Source organism: Acartia tonsa, chromosome 2 (genome assembly GCF_053477335.1).
Source record: "Acartia tonsa isolate MP-2025a chromosome 2, ASM5347733v1, whole genome shotgun sequence".
Lineage (NCBI taxonomy): Eukaryota > Metazoa > Arthropoda > Copepoda > Calanoida > Acartiidae > Acartia > Acartia tonsa.
In genome coordinates this window covers 10,150,937-10,173,894 of record NC_137261.1, presented here as the reverse complement: position 1 = coordinate 10,173,894, position 22,958 = coordinate 10,150,937, and the positions used below count along the sequence as shown (strand labels likewise).

At 30.6% G+C, this 22,958-nt stretch overlaps 1 protein-coding gene across 1 annotated transcript in view; it reads right to left on the bottom strand.

Moving 5' to 3' along the window:
- Positions 1-22,958, bottom strand: part of LOC145304221 (uncharacterized) — a 134,502-nt gene that overhangs the window by 24,589 nt on the left and 86,955 nt on the right. Inside the window, exons 5-14 of the mRNA XM_080146061.1 lie at positions 22,552-22,652; positions 21,447-21,504; positions 20,909-21,001; positions 13,772-13,829; positions 10,576-10,664; positions 7,553-7,616; positions 4,058-4,149; positions 3,679-3,735; positions 3,204-3,278; positions 342-437 (exon numbers count right to left, since the gene is read on the bottom strand). Of these exons, the coding sequence (XP_080002187.1) occupies positions 342-437; positions 3,204-3,278; positions 3,679-3,735; positions 4,058-4,149; positions 7,553-7,616; positions 10,576-10,664; positions 13,772-13,829; positions 20,909-21,001; positions 21,447-21,504; positions 22,552-22,652 (783 nt within the window). The remainder of the gene's footprint in view (positions 1-341; positions 438-3,203; positions 3,279-3,678; positions 3,736-4,057; positions 4,150-7,552; positions 7,617-10,575; positions 10,665-13,771; positions 13,830-20,908; positions 21,002-21,446; positions 21,505-22,551; positions 22,653-22,958) is intronic.

Genomic DNA, 22,958 nt, shown 5'->3' with positions numbered 1-22,958 from the left:
CTTTTGAGGGGAAATTTTCACTTAGAATTGTTTGTCAGAATCACATTCCCTTTTCCCTGGTAATACAAAAAAAACTAAGGAAGCTTATGAAAACTTTTTTATGTGCTTGGAAGATGTTTTCAGTATGGCCTCCAAACCAAGTAATATCCGCTGGATTAGAAACAGTTCTCAATACCAATACCAGTTTTGTTAGCCGTGTAATCGGTTTTAATCTTTTAATTGTTCATTCTAATATCCGCGGAAAGCTGTCTATAATATGATGCAATAAATAACTATTAAAAAACATATCCTTTCATGCTTACCACCTCTTTTTTTAACCTAACGCCACCAATTTTACTTACCCATTAGAATTGATTGCACTAGGTCCCAGATTACTTGTGGAAGACGACCTCGGATCCCCTTCTGATTTCCGTCTGCTGTAACGCTGACTCGGGGCTCTGAAAAAGAAAACAAATAATAATAAATTTAAAATATATGTGGATTATTATTAAGACAGGATAAAAGTTGTCTTCAATTAGGGTTGCTAACATGGACATCGTTAATTGGTTAGTTATAGGAAGGGAGGGGATGGAGTAAAGGGTGTGTATGGGGGATCATTATTTTAGCCTGCTACAAGTTTTATTTTATTGGAATACATGATAATCTGGCGTAAGAAATATTAAATCCATTATTATTTGTTACTCGTATTCAAAATGTGCAAAAAAAAGTGTTAATTTTTAACCGAAAAAGTAATCTTATTTGAAATCCTACTTTTACCACGCAAAACTTTCTATAAAGATTAGGATCCCTTTTTCTGTCTTTCTTTGTAATGTATCACGGTTGGACCCTCAGATGTCAAAACTTTATTTTAGTGTTTGGCCAAAATGACTTTGCAATTGTATCTGTAAGTACGTCTAATAACACCCTTTGCTATTTTTAAAATCCTAGAAAATTTTTTTTGCAAGAAAATTGCATAAATTCGCAACCTTTTTTAGAACCACTACATAACTCGAGTTTTAAAACGTTTTATATAAAATCCTTTTTACAAAAAATATCAATAATTACTTAAAATTAAACCTGAAAGAAAAAAAATCTCATTACACGTGTTAATTTGCATGTTTTAGGTCTTTTTTTGAGGAAAATATAACTTCCACATTTTTGACAATAATTATATTTTTTTAACATTTCAAAGTAAAATATAATAAAACTTAAACGATTTTTCTTGAATTATCAGTTGAAAATTTCATCAAACATGCAATTTAAGTGATGAAAATTTAATAAAATCATTTTTTGAATGTTTAGAATTACCAATTTTCTACATTTAAAACAAAATGTTAACAAAATTTAAAAACATTTTAACATATAACTTCAAAAATCAATAACATTTTATAAAAAGATGTTTCAAAAAATAAATCATTAAAAGGTATTAAAATGCATTTCAAATTACTTAAAATTAAAACGAGAACATCTTTTTACACTGTATTCTGTGGAATAGAGTTTAAATGACATGATTAGTAAATGAAATATTTCCTAAACTCATTAAGCCTTTTTGTGACTATATTAAAAATAATTTATTTTGTTTCATATTGTTTTTTTATTCAAATATTTGACAAAATTTTCCCTACGTCAATAAAATAAAGTCAGTTTTTTACTGTTTCCAGGTTTTTCTTCATAATTATAACAATTAAATATAATATAAATCTTCATTATCTTTTATTTGAATTATCATACACATTAAAATGTAAAGTATAAGCTAGAATAGCACTTTTTTTAACGAATATTTTAATGACATTATATCAAAATAATTCCTCTTAAATATCACACAACATATGATTGGGAAGTATAGCCATTTCTTGGAGGTATAATATTTACAAAAATACCATTAATTCTGTTTTTATCAGAAGTTAAAAAAATTGAACAATTCTAAAACAATGGTTGGCTGTCTAGATATTGAGTACACTAAGACTACAGCTCTGTTCTATTGAAATAACGTTGCAAAAAGAGGGGTTCTGAAAGTAATCTAACTAATTATTTTTAAAGAACCAACAAGTACTGTCAGTATCTTTTTTCTTGTAATCTAGCAGACAATCAAATCATAACACAATTTTCATGATAAAATATTCAGGTTTCTACTTCACATTTTAAAAAATATACTGATCAATAAAATGTTCAAAATTTTACTTTGTACTAATTGAAAAAATATGTTGTAATTCTTATTTTAAAGTTACATTTTTATCCCTGACAAAATCATAGACGACTTTTAAAGGCATCTTATCTAAACTTTTTGAAGAAAAACTTAAAAACGTTAATTAAGTATTAAAACTATTTTCTTCGATTTTTCTGAAGTTATTATCGCATTCTATGGGTTTTTTATTATCATTTACTTATATCGAAAGTGCCAAACATTGTACCCTAACTTATTCATTTAATAAAAAACCAAGCGTGGTATGTATAATGACTATCCAATTTTATTGTACCTTAACGTTAAAGGTTTAAAACCATGCAAAACTATATCTAACAAAAAAACACAATTTCATTAGCTTTTAATTTACTTTTTCCCCCTAATAAGCAATTGCAAATATTTTACAAGGGATTAGCGACATTGTATATGTGACAGAGAATGATATAGATAATCTTTGATTTTATTAAATCAATGTTTTATCTGTTAGACATGCAGAAAAAAAATTACTTAAATTCTCAGTTACCAAATCATGTTCTGTACCTAGTAAGATTTGTAAAAAGCAATTCATCAATAAAAGTTTGGACCATTAATTTAAATTGTGTAGTTGAGTCAAGTTAGACAGATATAGGTTGGGTTCCAAAAATATTTAAACATAAAAATCACAATTCATAACCCGCTTGCTGATCCTTATATTGTGTTGTTATTTTCCTGCAATAAAATGTCAATAGAAATCAGTTTTGCATAGTTTTCAACAATCTTCCTCCTGTTTTCAAAAATTTATGCATTGATGGAAAAAAATACATTTTTCTGATATAATCTTAGCCTGCAAGTTCACACACCAAAAACCCTTAAAAATATTGGCAAGAGGGGTACGTAAGGTGGGGTCGACAACTATTTTGGTTGGTTCATTTAGTTGAGTGTTCACTCTAATTTTAATCTACAGAAGGGGTAAATTTTTGTATCATCATTGGGGGATGTACAATGTACATCAAACAAATTTATCGGCTATTGTCTTATCTCCATTGATCCCTGATTGCTTTACCTTGTAAAGTTTGGAGGATTTCTTCTTTGTACTTCATGACTACCTGACTTCTCACTACGACCAGAAGAGCGCAACCTGAAATCAATTTAAAAAATCAGGGAACGTGAAACTGAAGTGAATTTCTAAGAGGTCCACTCCCTTTAACAAATTTGTTTGGTTTATGAAAAAGTACAAAATTGTGCGATGTGTAGCTTAAAAATATTAGTGGAGACTATATAGGGTAGATTGTGAATTTCAATGATTAATCTAAATACTTTTTTAAGAATGGTTCTCCTTTACAGTGTAGCTTTTCATAGATCCCCCCCCCGCCCCACCAAAAAATTATTTCCCACTAAAAATTTGTTTCAATTTCATTTTGAAATTAAACTAAAAAACTAAAGTGGTCTTATTTAACCACCAACCACCAGAAGTGCCCTAGAGGCCTCTAGGGGCGTAGCCGCTAGCCTATAAGGTAAAGAAACAACAGTAAGCATACCTTTGACCTAAATTGAGAACTCCGGTGGTCGTAAATGATGGGGATACTTGAACTAACCTATAATAAAATAAGAAATAGCTGAAATAGTAATTTTTATAGAGTTGCTACGCTTTTAACCTTAGATATGGATACTAGTATCACATTGTAAAGTTTAAACCTTACGATTATAGCATGCATAAATTTACGATTTACGGAATTAATTAAAATTAATTCTGTTGATTCAGATTACTGGTTTAAAAGTTTGGACAGTACCAGTTTGGAACCAACCATCAAATTTATCAAAATTTGATAAAAGTACCCACAGATATCATGGTCATAAAACTTTAGGTAACTGTGTAATTTACAGGCCAATGTCCACTCCCTTCCTTCCTGTACTTACCTAAAGAAAGCATGGTGTTCCACGCAACACTTCCAGAGGTGCTTACACGCCTGCCGGGATGGTGTCTCAAACCCGTATGTGCTCTCCTCATTCTAAAGTAGAAAAATAAAAATGTATTTATTATTATTTGGATCTTACAACGGATCATCATGTACTAATAAGAAGACATTGTAGCGGGCTAAAATAACGATTGCCCCACAACCCAATCTCCTAACCTACTGCTGGATTTAAGAACTGACCAAAAAATGACGTGGAAAATGGCAACCTAAATTGACGTCAATTTTTACCTTTTTACCGCGTATGTTCTACATGCATGAAAATAAATCACCTATGACTACCTATGAGGATAAACTTGTCATGGCTGTTATAATATAAACATAACTATCGTCTAATATATGACCTATGAATGCCTATAAAACTAACTATTGATAGTAAACTTGTCATAGCTGACATAATCTCGACATAACGGAAGTCTAATATTATAGTTTTTTACTACAAGCAGCCTTTAGGGGCATATGAGGGTGAGGGGGGGGGGGAAGTGACCCCCAACTTTCAAATTTAGTTTTAAGAAAATGATTTTTTTTTTAAAGGAGGGGTTGCTTTTTTTAAGGGATGATTACTCCTAGGAGTTTGATCGTATCCTCCTCAAAATAGTGCTCATGACACATGAGAGCTACACTGTAAAATAAAATTTAAAAGTAAAGTGTTAAAAAGGGTTCGACCCCCGGTCCAATTACAGTAATTTAAATAATAATTGGAAAAAAACGCCTCTTCAAACGAAACTGTTTAGACAAATTAAAGCACTACTAAAAGGTGCTATTTTCCTATAAATTTATTTTGACGGTGAAAAAATTGCAATTAGAACTAAAAAGAAAGTAAAAATAAAAAATAAATATATGTAGTAGGTGTCCCTTACCTCCGTCTTGGGGCGAAGCCCCTACAGTCAGGGGGCGAAGCTAAGAAACTCTAAATGGTCATTTTTTAAGAAAATTGAAAAAGAAATAGGTTAGGACAGTTCCCTCGTATATAGTTGAAGAATAAATGAAAAATAAATAATTCATTCGAATCCGGTGGATAGGAACCGGTTAGTCTAGCATCGTATTATATCCAGCTTTTTACGAATATAAAAATGTACAATCATAAGATTAAAACCTGTTATAATTGTACATTCTTTATCCGCGGAATGCCGTTTATAATACGATGCAAGAAATAACTATTAAAGTCTCAATATTTTTAAAAATCTTAACAAAAAGGAATTAGTAAAAAAAGATTTAATACGTCTGGGGTGAAATAACCAAGCAATAAAAGCAATGTAGGGTATTTTAGGTGTGTAATATAAAACAGGGAATTAGGGACTGTTCAAGAAAAGAAAAAATAATTCTTTGCAGTTTTTTTCCGGAAATTTTTTTTCCTTATTTGGCATTAAATATTAGAGGAGATTTGGAATGAGTAAAAATTATATTTAACTTTTCTTTCACCGTATCCCTGAACGATAGATAGATAGATAAAAGGGGGGTGTTTATGTGCACTGATTACGGGAGTTTTTTTTAAACCACCATTTCCTAGATAATTTTTAGCTCTGTAACATAGCATTTCTCAAATTTACTGCCTTAGGTCTAAATATGTGTATAATCATTGCATCATCAAGTAATATCCATTTTGTAATATAATATATTAGATTTTAAATGATTTTAATTTATCATTTTAGCTATTCTAAAATGTGGTGGTTTTGTAGGGATACTTATTTAATACTCGAAATTGTTCGGTCTGTAAAGGGAAAAAGGACTAATAAAATTGGCAATACTTTAAACCAAGTGTCTTAGATGTTTAGAATTTTTTTTCGACCATTTAAATAGTAAATATTGATTTTGGGACAATTAATAATCGTTTAAGCATACAAGTTAATACTGGGTAAACTAACACATGTAGCTTAAAAACCCGTAAAATGCATAATAAAGGCGTTAATAATATAAATCCTGTTCTTTTAATAAATGTCATTCGACCAAAATAGCAGCCCCAAATGTAGATAGAGGCTCTTTAAATTAAACAATCCAGTATGCGCACTCTCCTTGAACCCAACACAATATTAATATCCCTCTATCCCTGCGAGACCACACATCAAGTGTCAAAAATGCCCAAAAAATCCTTGAAACTAAAGACAGCACAATTAGGTTTATAATCTCCAATACAAGTCATGGAAAAATTGTATGAATGGCTAGGTAGCTTATTCAATCAGCTGTACCAATTTGGATGTGGCTGTTATGACGGGAGAAACTGTCATTAATTTAGGTTGCTATTTCTCCTGCCATTTATTGGTCAATTTAGTTCATCCATAAGGAGAGGAGGGGATGGGGTAAAGAGGGGTTGAGGAATATCGTTGTTTTAGCGCACTAAAAGTTTCACTTTATTAAAGTAAATGATAAATCCATTTTTACTAATGACAATATGACAAGAACATGTAGGTACAACAGACTCTCACTCTTGTTTTTCGTATTCATTTTCTATTTTTACTAATACGCTTTACATATAAGTTGTACTTTTATATGCTTAAACAATGCTTGATATTTTCTATAAATTTCTATGGTTAATAATCTTCCCTACAAGATTATTCTTTTACGTTTTAGATAAACATATGAACACTTTACTTTTATGACCAACAAAATTTCTCCTTTAGTAATTATGGAGACAGACGAACAGACTGACAGACCATCGAACTGCATGAAAGAAAGACATGCAAAATCCAAACTGACAACAAAGGCTTAATTTCTTTTTTGGTGCAAAAGTAAAAAAACTAATTATGTTTGAAAACAATATAAATCTAAAACATTTTATTTATTACCGGTTGTAAAATTTGTATCAGTTTTTCTTTTTATGTTGTATTTAGGCTTTAAAATTGGTTCATTAGCGAAGATAATTTTAGATTTATTGCAACGCACCCCTATAGATACATTTTTTATCTAAAAAACAAAACAAAAAGTCAGTTTAAAATTATATATATCAATACATAATTTATCTCAATAAGTTGATCCTAAACTTAAGATCTTTCATGAAGAAAAGGTTTGAAATAATTATCATATTTATGCATTTACTTTTTCTGTTTTTTTTTATTAGAAAATTAGATACTGGTACCGAATAATTTTTGTTGTATAGCTCGTTTATGTTTGAAAAAAATTACGTATTAAATTTGTCAACAAATGAAGATGTAAAATTCAGCTTCAGTAATGATAACAATTAGTCAGACGGACTACGCACATTCCCTTGATGTAAAATCCCATTAAAGCTGAAAAATCGGTGCATGTGGCCGTTTGTACTTTTGGGTAGTACTTTTTTCCTATGCCTAGCCCTAATATAAACTAAACCTAAAGTAAAAAACAAAGAAACAAAAAACTCCCCCCATCCCCTCGTTATCAAAATAAGGGAAGGGGGAGGGGTCAGTATCATGCACAGGAAAGTACAGAAAAAACGCCAAAAAAGGTTTTTAAAAATGATACTCACATTTTTGTCTCTAACTCGTAACATGAAGTATTTCCCTTTGAAGTAGATCTTGCTTATCCGCGGCCTAAAATATAAAAAAAATTACAAATCAATTAACATTATACTTAGAGGGGCTTTCATCATTTGGATGCAGTTGCACACCTCGCACCTGAAGGCAGGCCTCTGTATTATGAATTGTAGTAAGAGGGCAGAAAATAATATTGGTTCAATTTAGCATTTCTGAAGCAAGAAAAGTCAAAGTGAATGTAGTTAATGCATAATATAAAATAATAATTTCTTTATTGTATTTTTTGCACATGTTATATTATATACAAAATATGCAAATTTCTGCAAAGGTAAACATATATTATCCAATTTACATAAGAAGAAGTATATAATTCTGTATTTCTTGTCTTTATATAGTCCTAAATTGTGTAACAAATTATTTTTCCCAATTTCTAAATATAGCTTAGACGATATAGACAAAGTAAAAATAGATAATTAAAAGTAAGGATTATAGATAATTATTTGCCTTTTATATAAAAACAAGATTTATAAATAAACAATTCTTTAGAAAAACAAGGATGACAACATATATAAGTAGTGAAGCCTTAAAAGATCACAAATGGATTTAGAGAGAAAATTTTTAGTCGTCATAAATGAAGAAATTTATATTTTAAAAATCACCAACGTTTTGGCATATGTTTAAATCTGTTTTAATATTATATTTTTGTAGCATAACTGAGAGACCAACGACCAAGTAATTTAAATACTGGACGCTCATTGCTAAAGTACATCTTCACAAAACAAATCAGCAGTCTCGCTTTAACAACAGCCGAGAAAAAACATGTCTACCATAGCGTTAATGAGTGACTGACTGACAGACAATGTGTAGCTACTCTACTTATAATGGTGTAAACGTGATGGACGAACCCCGGTGGTAAAATTTGCTTGGGGGGGGGGGGTAATTACCCCCTTCTGAAATCTGTTGTCAGGGGTAAATTTCTTTTACTAATTTAAATTTATTAAATATTTAGTATTAAAAATGCGCGCGAAGCGCGGAATTTTTTTTTTAATTTTTTTTGGGAGGGGTATTTACATACATAGATACATAGATGGAAAGTAAAAAAGATATAAAAAAAAGTACTATTCTGACATTGCAAAAAAAATTGTGCAATGTTTTATAATGAAAAGAAATTGACAAAAAAGTCTTAGTAAGAAAATGTCCAAAAATGCACCGATTTCTACTCTAAATAAGAATTTATTGGGTTGTGAAAGTATAAACAAAAACGATTAAAACCATTGTGAATTCATCTAAGGGTCCCAAATTAGGATTGAATGAAATTTTCAATATTTGTCTTGTTTTTATCTTTTTAAAAGCGAAGCTTTTCTATAATTAGGGTCGGTCCGTCCGTCCGTCCGTCCGTACGTCCGTCCGTCCGAGATAGATAGCGTTTATTCGTTAATTTAGGCATGTTAGAATTGTCCTATCGATTTCAAACTTTGCATGATGATTCCTGTAGTAGTTGGGTACGATTTAGAAAGCGTAGCAACTCTATAATCATTACCAGAATGTCCGTACGTCCATTTTAAACATGTTGATTTTTCTACTTTTTTAACAACAAATTTTCAAGTGTTTTAATTATCCGTTTGATCTTTAGCAACAAATTGTTATGTGATCTAATTATTCGTTTGATCAGATTTTTGGTATATTGATTCCTGGGACAACAAAGAACAATATTATAAGCGAAGCAACTCTATAATCAAGTCCAAAAATGTAAGTATGTCCATAAACATTATCCTGTTTTTAAGCAGTTTTTCAACAAATTTACCTACAATTTTGATTCGACATTTATACATTTATGTTCCGATTTTTCAGTTCAGATACTATACAAGTGTTAATGTCCGTTTGTCCTACCGTTTCAGTGCTTCGCTTTTATGGATGTTGTCATCCTTGTTTTATCTACAAAAGACTGGAACCATAAATTCATTATCAAATATGGGTCTAATTGACAGTATTTGTATGATTCTACATTTGTAGCATTGCTTTTTTAGGGGGGGGGGGGGGTTGAGTTCATTGCAAACCGAAAAACCAAATAAATATTGTTCCTTCGTTTCTAAATAAGCAATATAGGTACAGAAAATATAGTAAAAGAATATATTCTGTACAAATTGTTCGAAGTTCTTGTTTTCTAGAATTTAATATTGTAGGTCATACAACCCCCATTCCAATGGCGTTAACCTTTCAAAATGTAAAAAATATTTTATGAGATTTATGATTCACTTTCCTGTTTCGAACGTTAACGCTGTCATTGTACTGAAAGCACTCCTGGTGAGGTCTAACTACTCGAGATACTAATCATGAGAAGCCTTAATCCAACTTAAATGCTTCCAAAGAAATGTATTCTTTTTGTAAAAAGTTAAGGGGTGGTGTAAGTTCTCCAATAGATATATGAAAGACATTGTCAAAAACTTATGTAATCTATCTGAAAACTATAAAAATACGGCTTTTCTAAAAAAAACAGTCTGACAGTCAGCACTGTCCATTTTTTATATTTTGTACATAAAATTACAACAAAAAATTTAACAATTTAACGTTTATTCTTCATTTTATTAGTTAACGTATTGTTTTATATGCATAAGTAATATTTTGTTATTTATTTACTAGAATACGCGTTAACTTTGGATGCTGCCATTTTTTAGATTGATAAAATAATACAAAATCTAATAAAATTGGCTAAGATAAGTTTAACAAAAATATACAAACGTTTTGGACCATGGTTCGACCATAGCAGATCAGAAATCCAGGGAGGTACCTTACTAAATTTTTTTGGTTGGTTCATTAGGTTAAGAGTCCAAACGTTTCAGCCACTCATTGTTATCTACAGAAAGGGTAATTTTGTGTATCATCATTGGTGATTTACATTAATTTATCCCTGACCAAAAAATGGACCAGCTACGCGACTGTAAAGCGTTATTTAAAAGATATATATGCGGAAAAGGCAGAGGAAAAATTATAAAGTTTGAGAATTATGGTTTCTTACCAGAAATAATTTCCAACTTTGCTTCTGTTTCTGAGTACAATGATACCACTCGGGGTCAGTCCAAGGAAGTATTCAATGTTGTCATCGCCCTGCAAAAGTAAACATTTAAGTTAAATTATAAGATTAAAACTAGTTTTGTCAGTCCGAAGGGCGGAAGACCATTTAATTTATAATTCTTTTTCTCGTATTCATTTGAATCCGGTGGATAGGAACCGGTTCTCATGAATACGAAAAAACTATGTCTAGCATCGTATTATATCCAGTATTCTACGAATATAGAAATGTACAATCATAGCCGGTGCCTGCGGCACCACGGGGCTAAAAAAACTAGTTTTAATCTTATAATTGTACATTCTATATCCGCGGAAAGCCGTTTATAATACGATACTAGAAATAACTATTCTCGTATTCATTCGAATCCGGTGGATAAGAACCGGTTCTCATCCATACGAAAAAACTATGTCTAGCATCGTATTATATCCAGCTTTCTAAGAATATAAAAATCCGCGAAAAGCTGTTTATAATACGATGCGAGAAATAACTATTATAATATTCGTGGAAAAATGTCTGTAATGCTATGCTATACATTATTTTTCAGTATGGCTGTGAACCTATTTAAATCCAGCGGATATTAATCTGTTAAAAGCCTTAACATAAGGTATTTTATTACATATTATATTTCTAGATGAAATGTGAAATGTTGAAAAAAAGGAAGAGAAGGATTATATAGAGAATACTTGTTTTGCCTCAAAATTCTCTTCTAGTCAAAAATAACAATTAGTTTCTCAGTTATCCTATTATATAAAGTAGTAAGCGTTTTTAGTCTGTCCCGAAGGATCTCACTAACCACTGAACCGATATTGTTCTCCTATACAGTGAAGCTTTTTGTAGGTCCTGAAATGGTTTTAAAATATTTTTGGGGAGGGTGTCTTCAACCCCCCCAAAAAAAAATTTTTTTTTTTACTATTTTGAACACAAATTTAAAATTGGATGACATAATTTATAATAAGGATTATTACTTTACAAGCGAATAAGTTAAAGGAATAATGGTATTCTATTGGTTGTATTTTTCTAACCAATCATATAAAGAAGTAAGGTTTGTTTTGCTTCTTAAGCTTAAAATTTCGATATCTTCTGAACCGATCGAATACTTCCTTTTAAGAAAGCTTCACATAAGTCCTGGAATAGTTTTAAGTTATTTTCTTCCTCTTTCCCACGCCTTAGAATACAGAACGCTAGTGTGGTGTAAGGAGCAGTAGTTGCATTTTTTGTAGAAAGACAAAATATTTGTTTTTTTTCAATTGAAAATTTCCATATACTCAAAGCATAATAAGTTTGTTCAAATGCTTGAAAACTGCAAACACACACAAACATAAAAATACAAATTTACAAGGTATACACATAGGTGACTTCGGGCTCTTTGCCCTTGTTATGCTATTTTGTTTGAGTTTCAATAAAAGATAAGTTTAGATCAATTCATAATACTCCTAATTTCATATCATTTTAAACTACTATTTTTAGTATTTTCCTATTACAACGGGTACACCCATTTATGGGATGACAAAGATCTTTACTTTAAACATGATCGTTGTTTGTATACCTGCGTTTGTTTAAAAATTTCAAAATTGAAAAGAGGTACATTGCCAAATTTCAATTGGTGATTTTTTCGCGTGCTTATAAATTTCAAATAAAATTGTTGAATACATTGAAGTAAAAGGATTTTTTGCACATTATATCAAATTTTGCATTCTAATATTACACCAGGTGTGTGTGAGTGTGTTAGAGTGGATCATTTTTTATAAATGAATATTTTATATCATTTAGTTAACCGCCGGATAATAATTGAAAAATACAACTTCCAATCATGAGGGAGGAAAAGGGCAGAGGTGACTTTCAACCAATAATCATAAGATATTCAGTAACAATTTGGAGAAAAAAGTTAATTTTATTCCAATGTCCAATTTCTGTTTTATGTAGGGATAAAATTCAATGCAATTGCAAACTTTATATACTCGTTGCAATTGATTGCAGTATGGCTTCAAAACAGGTTCTCAGTTATACTGATAAATCGTGTATATCATAGTATTACAGACAATTTTCTACTAATAATAAAATGAGATATCCTGGAATTAAAACCTGTTTTGTTAACCCATGCCTTTGGCTCCTAAAAACTGGTTTTAATCTTATATTTTTTCCAATTTTATTTCTGCGAAAGCTGTCTATAATATATATAACTATCCCATTATCGTCTTTACTAAACCAAACAGAAATGGTCCAACCTACTCTACAAGTATGAAAGTGCAACCATACATACATAAAAATTATATTTGCAACAAATTTTAAAAAGTTTTTTTTGCAAAGTATGGCAAAATATGTAAAGGGAATGATGAGCATTAGAGGGTTTTAAAAAATCTAATTTTAGAATTACTCCTACAAATTTGAGATAATGAAAGATGAAATTAGATTTTGTTTTTTCTCCGCTTTGAAAGTCAGCCATCTTAATTTGTGGGAGTACACAGTACCTAATACCCCCCTCCCCCCTTTTTTTATATTTTTTTGGCTTATTATTATTCCATTATTTCTATAGTTATGCAGTCAAAAATGAAAAAAAAAATTCTTTTTTTTTCTTAGTTTCTTTGCTCTTATAAATAAGGGATTCTGTATTCAAAGGATAATGAAAGGACACAAAAAAAGCTAGAACAAGAGCTATGTGAAGCTTCGCTAGATTAGAGAACTATGTCCTTTCACTGGTAAGCGAGATCTTAACGCGCAAAAAAACTTTATCAATTTATATTTATAATAGAGTTAATTTATATTTTACTTTTTCTTTAATCTAAGCAATAAAGATAAAACAATATTATCAAAAATAATCTATATACCACATTTGTATAATTTAAATCGAGCGCGAAAATGTCAACATTTCTCGGAATTTGCAACTCTCTAGCAACTAGGAAGGGAAAGCATTACAAAAGGAGAAATGCTACAAAACTTTCTTTTAGATCAGGAACATGGTAGGTTTGATAGAAAAAATATTATCACAGAGGGAAAGAAATAGAAATAAAAGATAAGAATTGAATATGATATTGAATATACGACCTAGAAAACGTAATTAAAGGGAAAACATTGACTTTTTTAAAAAAATTCTAGATCTGTAGGACAAAAAATATGCACAAAGGGAAACTAATTGAATTCTTACCACAACAGGATGTAGATCTACACCATACATGTCCAGCCATTTCACCTTCTCCAGGTACCTATAATAAAATTAAACAAGATTATTTTTTAAGAAAACTGATGCCTTTTGAAAAGAAAAAAAAAAGATTACTATTCTTACATGTAAAGACATACAAATCTTTAAACATTTGTAAATTATTATATTAGCTCCATATATACAACCATTAGTGGGACACCGTGTATATATTCTTGAGTGTAATGAACGGACATACTGACAGACAAACCATCGTATTGGATGTCCCAAAGGCCATACAAATGACAAAGCATAGGATTTTTTTGAATTGGTAAAAGATATGTAAAAGGCATAAGAAATTAGAACATTGAAATATATATGGCTTCGATTTTGACATTCCTTGGTTTTGTATTACCATTGTTTTGTGGGATTATCATGTTTTAGCTAGCATCTTTTATTCCATTCATGTTGTAGTTTTTAGATACAAAATATTCTTTATTTGTGATAATAGGAAAAGTTATCGAATTGCATTTAGAACTTCTAACAAAAATTAACTTTTAATTAGTTAAAAAATGATAGGTTTAAAAGATACGTAAAAGGATAAATTTGCTTTTCAGTGAGACATAGATGTTAAACTTACATTTCTTCCTATTCCTATTTAAAATGTTAAACAAATAGAATGATTCTATCTGACAAAACTCAGCCCAGACCTTTACAATACATTGTCATCATATAAATGTAAATTATACTTTTAAAAATTCAGCATGATGTATCTTATGCAGGGATCTTAAGGGATAAGACAATGGATGATAAATTTATGTACATTCAACAAAAACAACTCAATCAAGATCTAAAAAATAGTCCAAAAAGTTTTGGGGACCAGTACAATTTAAAGTCCAATGACCACCCCTTCTCTCCCTGGTGTTATGCTATATTGAAATTAATTAAACTTATATGAATTGATTATGTTGTTGCGTGCTGTGTTGTAAATATGTAAATGTAATAATATAATTATGTAACTCAAATATCAAGAAAGGTTATTAGGTATATGTAAAATATTAAAGGTACAGCTTATATTTTACAAGCATAAGATTCTATAAGTTGGTTAGGTCAGTCTAGCATACGACTATTCCTAGCTGTCAGCTTCTAAGGATTATTATTCTTGAATATCTTATTTCATAGGTCAAAAGATATAATTAAATCTTTACTATACCTGTGTGTGTGTTATGACTGTTTTCAGCCATGTTTTATTTAATTTTTAAAGTCCTAAAGAAGGTGTATCAACTATTTTTTTTATAGCTAGCCGGTTCTTTTAGTAAGTAGTAGATGTAAAATTTTTCATAGAATTCAGATATGCAATCGGTTTTTTTGTAGACCTCTTATTTTTTAAGTAATTTAAGTTTTTAAAAAAATTAAGTCGATTTTAAGGTACTAAAATGCAACAAAAAAAAGAAAGAAAATGGTCATTATGAACAAAAATAGTAAGATCTTTGGATCTACTGCAGTTCACGGTAAAATATTGCTGGTAACGAATATTGCTGAAAATCTATGAATTTTAAAGGCTGCTAGCTGCCAAACGGCTGAACGTACAGATCATACCCGCACACCATTTTAAGCGGTATAAGAAGGCCTACAAATAATCTGGAATAGCCAAGATCCAATTATGCACAGGGAAAGCTTCACTGAAGAAAAAACGCTTAAAATAGGCCTTTTTTCGCGCATTTCTCTGTACTGCGAGATAATTATGCATTATTGATTTATGGCTATTCCAGATTATTTGTAGGCCTTCTTATGCCGCTTAAAACAGTGTGCGGGCATGCTCTCTACGTTCAGCCGTTTGGCAGCTAGCAGCCTTTTAAATTCATAGATTTTCAGCAATATTCGTTACCAGCAATATTTTACCGTGAACTGCAGTAGATCCAGATCTTTAATTTGACACCTTACTTTTTCAATTCTGTCAGGTAATTATTGAAAAAATCGATTTTTTAAAACCCACGAGAATAAAAACTTTGAACTTAATTTTATTATTTCACAAATAAAAAAATATGGGTTCATATATACCTTTAAAATCAGAAAAATATTACGAATCCATTGTAAGCAAAATTGAAAAAAAAAGTTTACAATATAGTATATAAACTACAATAAAAGGAATTATATGAAAATATCATATTATATTGTACAGGCAACGTCTTAATTCTTGAATTGAGTATAAAAATGGGAAGGGGGTAAAGAGGGGGTAAAGAGGGGGTAAAGAGGGGGTAAAAAAGGGAAGACAATAGTGTTGCCTGAACAAAAAATATAATTGGCCATATGTTTATTTTTTTATTTTTTTACTTTTTTTTAATTTTGCTTACAATGGATTCGTAATATTTTTCTGATTCTAAAGGTATATATGAACCCATGTTTTTTATGTCTGTTTGAGAAAATATTTAGGTCTAAAGTTTTTATTATACCAAAGTTAAAAAAATAGATTTTTTCAATAATTACTCAACAGAATTTTAAAAGTAAGGTGTCAAATTAAAGATCTTACTATTTTTGTTCTTACTGGCCATTTTCTTCTTTTATTTTGTTGCGTTTTAGTACCTTAAAACCGACTTAATTATTTTTTTTTAAAAACTTAAATTACTTAAAAAATAAGAGGTCTACAAAAAAAAACGATTGCATATCTGAATTCTATGAAAAATTTTACATCTACTACTTACTAAAAGAACCGGCTAGCTATAAAAAAAAAAGTTGATACAACTTCTTTTAACTTTACATAATAAATAATTTTCTTTAAAAAAAACGAAGACAAAAAGAACACATATTACTTCATATATGATATAAAGTCTATAGGTTACAAAAAATGAAATTTTAAGGTTTCGCAGATTTATTTGATGGGATAAGAATAATCACTCTAAAAAAATTACTTTACAATTCTAGGGTTAGGGCAATAGTGGATAAATGGCTGCATGTAGACCCCTAATATGATAAACATAATTTCCCCTCATGTAGATAATAGTTATTGAAGTAAACGTTTGGGTATTGTTGCTTTATAGAACCAAATCATGCTTCAATATAAATTCAAATTTTTTTTAAATATCCGTTTAAAGAACTCGTTTAAATAATTTAAGGAGGGGGAGGTGTGTATGTTATTGAACATTGTCCCAATAGTTATTAGCCTTTGCTATTGGGTTTATGATTTTTTTCATGAATGCTATCCCTATCCGAATTTTACCTACTTGTACTTGTACTTGTACCTATCCCCCACCCTGAAGGTGAAAAATCTAAATTAATATCATGTCCTTAGATATTTTTCATTATTCATCCCATTATTTGTAATTGATATTTGTGATTTAATAAATTAAGTGAATGTTACCATAACTATTAAGTTTGACTAAATATAAACTTAAGCATTTTGCTGTTTAAATGTCAAATTTTGTGCATTGATTTATAGTGAAAATTCGAACCTAGTATTAGTGTCTAACTTTTTATCTTTGTGACGTAACAAAAATCGAAGGATGAGAGGGGAGGTGGAAAAGGAAACCCCTAAAAAAGAGATGGATTTTTGTTACGTCACGAAGATAAAAAGTTAGACACTATTACTAGGTTCGAAAATTCATCCAAAACATGCCTAAAAGTTTAGTAGAATTACTAAAATGGATTTATTATTACTTGCATGTTACACCAGAATATCATGTGCTCTAATGAGGTGAAACTTGTTGCTGGCTAAATGACAATACGGGGGGTCCCACATGCTAAAACTTAACCTCATCCCCTCCCCTTCTACTTGATGAACAAACTGTCCAATAAGTGATATGCTGCAATAATATATGGAGATTTATATTCTATGCCATATTGTATATTTTGCAGTAATGTGTGCACATTTAAATTGCACGCATATGTAAAGTATATTGTATATTCTCTTTTCAATATTCCTCAATCTTAATTTACAAACATTGAAAAAAGAATATTTTTAGTGCATTTTTATATCAGGATACATGGATAGCCCAATAGAAGATAAAAGGATCTTTCCTTGAATATGAGAATATGTGTTCAATTAATATACTAGAATGTTTGGAATTTTTCCCTTAAATATCAAAAGAAGGACTATTGGAGGTCTAATTTTTAACAATGAGGGTGCCAACTCCCTCCCTAACCCCTAAAGTAGCCTAACAGAATGATATAAGTAGTAGGAATATTCCCTGAAAAGCAGTGCCTAATCGGTCCACCGGTTACCGATTTCAAGCTTCATCTGGAAGGACAGACAAACAATAATTCTATAATCTTTTTTAAAAATTATTAAGGCCATGTGTCATAAGTGAAATTTATTTTTCGCTAAAACTGATTGTTTTAAATAAAAAGTTCAAAGGCAGGTATTGTACCTAAAACCATTGCTTATTCATGTATTTCTAAGTTTGTGTGTAAGTTTGTTTACTTTCGTTGGTGCATGATATTGCAAACCTAAATCAGTAGGGTAGATGCGTTGATTTTTCTTTACTTGGGCCAATAATAAAGTGTGTATATTTGTTTTCTTATTTTAGTAGATGTTTGTTTTAAATCTAAACTAGTACATTACATGGGAATATATTTATTTACTTGATAAATTGACACCTAAACAACTTAAGAAAAATCACTCAGCCACCCTATTTAAAAATTCTGCAACTAAACACCTAATTTAAATATCACTCAGCCACATTACTCGTAAATTCTGCACATAAACAACTAAAGGAAAATCACTCATCCACCCTACTCAAAATTTTGCACATAAACAACTAAAGAAAAATCACTCAGCCACCCTACTCAAAATTCTGCGCATAAACAATTAAAGAAAAAGCACTCAGCCACCCTACTCATAAATTCTGCACATAAACAATTAAAGAAAAATCACTCAGCCACCCTACTCATAGACGTCCAAGGGGGGGGGGGTAATGGGGCGATTACCCCCCAAACGATTTTACATAAACAACTAAAGAAAAATCACTCAGCCACCCTACTCAAAATTCTGCACATAAACAACTAAAGAGAAATCACTCAGCCACCCTACTCATAAATTCTGCACATAAACAATTAAAGAGAAATCACTCAGCCACCCTACTAATAAATTCTGCACATAAACAACTAAAGAGAAATCACTCATGCAGCCACCCTACTAATAAATTCTGCACATAAACAACTAAAGAGAAATCACTCAGCCACCCTACTAATGAATTCTGCACATAAACAACTAAAGAAAAGTCACTCAGCCACCCTACTCATAAATTCTGCACATAAACAACTAAAGAAAAGTCACTCAGCCACCCTACTCATAAATTCTGCACATAAACAACTGCATTTTTCTTATCCAAACCTTTATTTACATTCTATTGCAAAATCTTATTAGCTCGAGAATATATTTCTATCACATCCCAAAATCCAGGTTTTTTCCCACTGGAATTAACGCAGCTTGAACCCGTGAAGGAAAACCATGTTTTCTGTTATTTCATTTGTAAGAACTTTATAAAACGTTTTACAAGTCTTATGCGGGTAGAATTTCAAATGAAAAAAAAGAAAACATTGCCGGTTAATTCTAAATATTTAACAGTTAGGGAGTTGAATCCATTTTTATAGAAGCAGAAATATAATCTATGATTTTACATAGATACATACTTAGTGACTTTGCCCATCTTACAGACTAATTATGTTTATATCTGAGACACCATCCCTCCCCACAGTAATGTTTGGAATAATTATTTCTTCTCATTAGGTTGACTTAACCTCCGATCCCCCCCCCCCCCGGCCCCCTCTCCTTCATTCTGAAAAGCCTATGACATGCCCTACTTATACAAAATTACGAGATTTTTATTGACATACTTGAAAAAAACATCAAGGAATAGAAGCAGTAGTTGTCAAATTTTCCTGCTTAAACAGTTAGGGAGTTGAATCCATTTTTATAGAAGCAGAAATATAATCTATGATTATGGTTTGGACCCTCTAAAACTGTAATCTACCCTTCCACTTTCCCCTCTCTTGTTGAAGATATCTTCAACGCCGATACGATTTTTGAAATATAAGATTCCACTTTTGTCTCTCTTGTTGAAGATATCTTAACCAAGAGAGGCAAAAGTGGAATCTTAAATTTCAAAAATCGTATCGGCGTTGAAGATATCTTCACCAAGAGAGGGGAAAGTGGAATCTTACATTTCAAAAATCGTATCGGCGTTGAAGATATCTTCACCAAGAGAAGGGAAAGTAGAATCTTACATTTCAAAAATCGTAACGGCGTTGAAGATATCTTCACCAAGAGAGGGGAAAGTGGAAAGGTAGATTACAGTTTTAGAGGGTCCAAACCATAATCATAGATTATATTTCTGCTTCTATAAAAATGGATTCAACTCCCTAACTGTTTAAGCAGGAAAATTTGACAACTACTGCTTCTATTCCTTGATGTTTTTTTCAAGTATGTCAATAAAAATCTCGTAATTTTGTATAAGTAGGGCATGTCATAGGCTTTTCAGAATGAAGGAGAGGGGGCCGGGGGGGGGGGGGATCGGAGGTTAAGTCAACCTAATGAGAAGAAATAATTATTCCAAACATTACTGTGGGGAGGGATGGTGTCTCAGATATAAACATAATTAGTCTGTAAGATGGGCAAAGTCACTAAGTATGTATCTATGTAAAAGGGCAAATCGTCATTCAGCTTTTGTAGGTTTGTTTGTAAAATATGAGGACGGCGGAAATATTAAAAAGCTTTAAGAATAAGGATAAAATTTCAATATTTTAGGAAAATCACTAGTTGTTTTAATGAAATCTAAATGTTGGTGTAAAAATCACGAAACCTTATCTAAAAAAAATATTTTTTATACTATGTTATTAATGTTACGCCTTGAACCGATTAATATTAGTCGGTTCTCAGTCATATTTAAAAATCATGAATAGCATCGAATTAAAGACAATTTTACACGAATATAAAAATAAAAATCAAAAGATTGATACCAGTTGAAACAACTTTTATGTCTTTGATATGCTTAAAAATTAGAATAAGTTGCGATTTACCTGGAGGGCAAGTAGCCTTAATGTGGTTAAAAAGTAAGCTAATAGTAATATCTTTCTTTATGGGAGTATTGAATTTGATACCCTCCTACATCACTTTTTCGCACGTCACTGATTAAAATTTTATAATTCTACCTGTTTTCTGCTTGGGCCGGCTGAAGTCCGGTCAACTTTTTATGGCTCTCCTCTATTTTCAATTCTATGTCCTCTGACTGACTAGCAAAAAATCTATAAAAAAAACAAATAAATAAAAAAAAACTAGTAAATTGCTCATAAAAAAAACTCTTTTTAGGTTTTTCCTCATCAGAGAATTGTTTACGGAACTTACGATGTTGTAAAAATTACTCTTTTTGTTGATTAAAATTATTTGTTATTAATTCTAATGTGATTTGTATATAACGGGTTTTGCTTATCCCTGGTGTTGCAGAATTAAATTTATTTTGACATAAATCACTCATGGATAATACCTGTTCTTGTCGACATGAATATTAATCGATATATAATTTCTTGGATGTTGACCCAGATTTTCATATACACCGAAGATACTCCCCTCCCCTTCTACTGCATGAAAGAACAGTCCAACAAATAAGGTTGATGTAAGCAACCTAAATGGACGACAAATTCTCCCTGTCCATATATCCACGACGCATATTCTACATTAAATATTGTTTACCTAAATTCTGAGACATAGCCACTGTTGTGTAAGTTTGGGTCATAGTCGCCAAGCTCAGCTGAAATAAAATACATTTTCCAGTAGTATGGCATAGAAACTGATTAATATTTGTTGGATTATAACCGGTTCTCAGCCATACTGAAGAGTCGAATCGTATACGATTCGACTCTTTATGGACAATTTTCTACGAATAATAAAATAAAATGATATTATTAATAACAGTTTTGTTAGCCTGAGCATTCACGGGCTAACTTTACTGGAATGAGTGTTAAAATTTGTACTTTTACTATTCGCAGAAAGCTGTTTTGTGTCTATAATGCAATGCGATAAATAACTATTAAATTAGAAAGATAATAGAATTCTTGTTCTACCTTTGATATGTTATAAATTTTATTTTATGTTAATCACCCTTTCTTTTTTACTTTTGATAAAAAAATATAGGATAGAAAAAACTAATAAGGGGGAGGTCATTTTCTAGTAAATTCCGTAAATGTGTGTAAAGGTGTGTGTGTTTTAAGGCCTAAAAATAGTAGTAGAACGATTAAGGTGCTCCCTATTGTTCTATTCAATAGGGAATACAAATATATAGAGCACCTTATCGTTCTACTACTATTTTTAGGCCTTATAACACACACGCCTTTACGGATTTTACTAGAAAATGACCTCCCCCTTTATTTCCATATTTTCATAAAACTAAAATTGCTCAAATATCAGATATATTCACCACTATGTAATTTATTTATCTAAGGTCTAAATCAGAGGTCATCGGATTACGACTTTGTAAAATATTTAGCTTAATAAACCAAAATTATTTTCATCTCTGTTATTATTCAACTAAGAATAACCTGAATTTCACACAAGTCACCAATTCATAATCATAATTAAACATTTTCCAGTTTGGCCTCGAAACTAGATTAGAACCGGTTTTAGGCCATACTGAAAATCCTGTAAAGCGTCGTAATACAGACAATTTTCCAAGAATATTAGAATAAAAACCTAAAATTAATAAAGTTGATTTTATCTGATGATGAAAAGCTGTCCATAATACAATGCGATAAATAACTAAATCATTGTTTAGTAATTAATAATATACATTTTTACTTACATTGAAGTGCTAGGGCAGCTAACTCTACTGCTAAATCAGTAGTCACTGGAAGACGACCTTGTAGAATATCTAGCTTTACTTGAAGGAAAAACTGATATCTAATTTCAAAATAATAACTTGACTATTGATCATTTGTTTCTTTATTTAGATAGTTTATTTTTATCTATATAGGCATAAGTATAAGGTCAATTTAAAAACAAATAATTTAGATAAAAATCTCGAAAATCGCTTCTCCGAATGTGTTATACTTCTAACAGAATTTTTTTAAATTACTGGTTTTGTTTTAGGCTATTTTCCATATTTCACTCAAGCCACCCTAAAGGCTAGGGTCGAAGCAACTGTTAATAATATAAGATAAATATTATTTAATAGGATTAAATTTTATATATTTCACAGAATAAAGCATT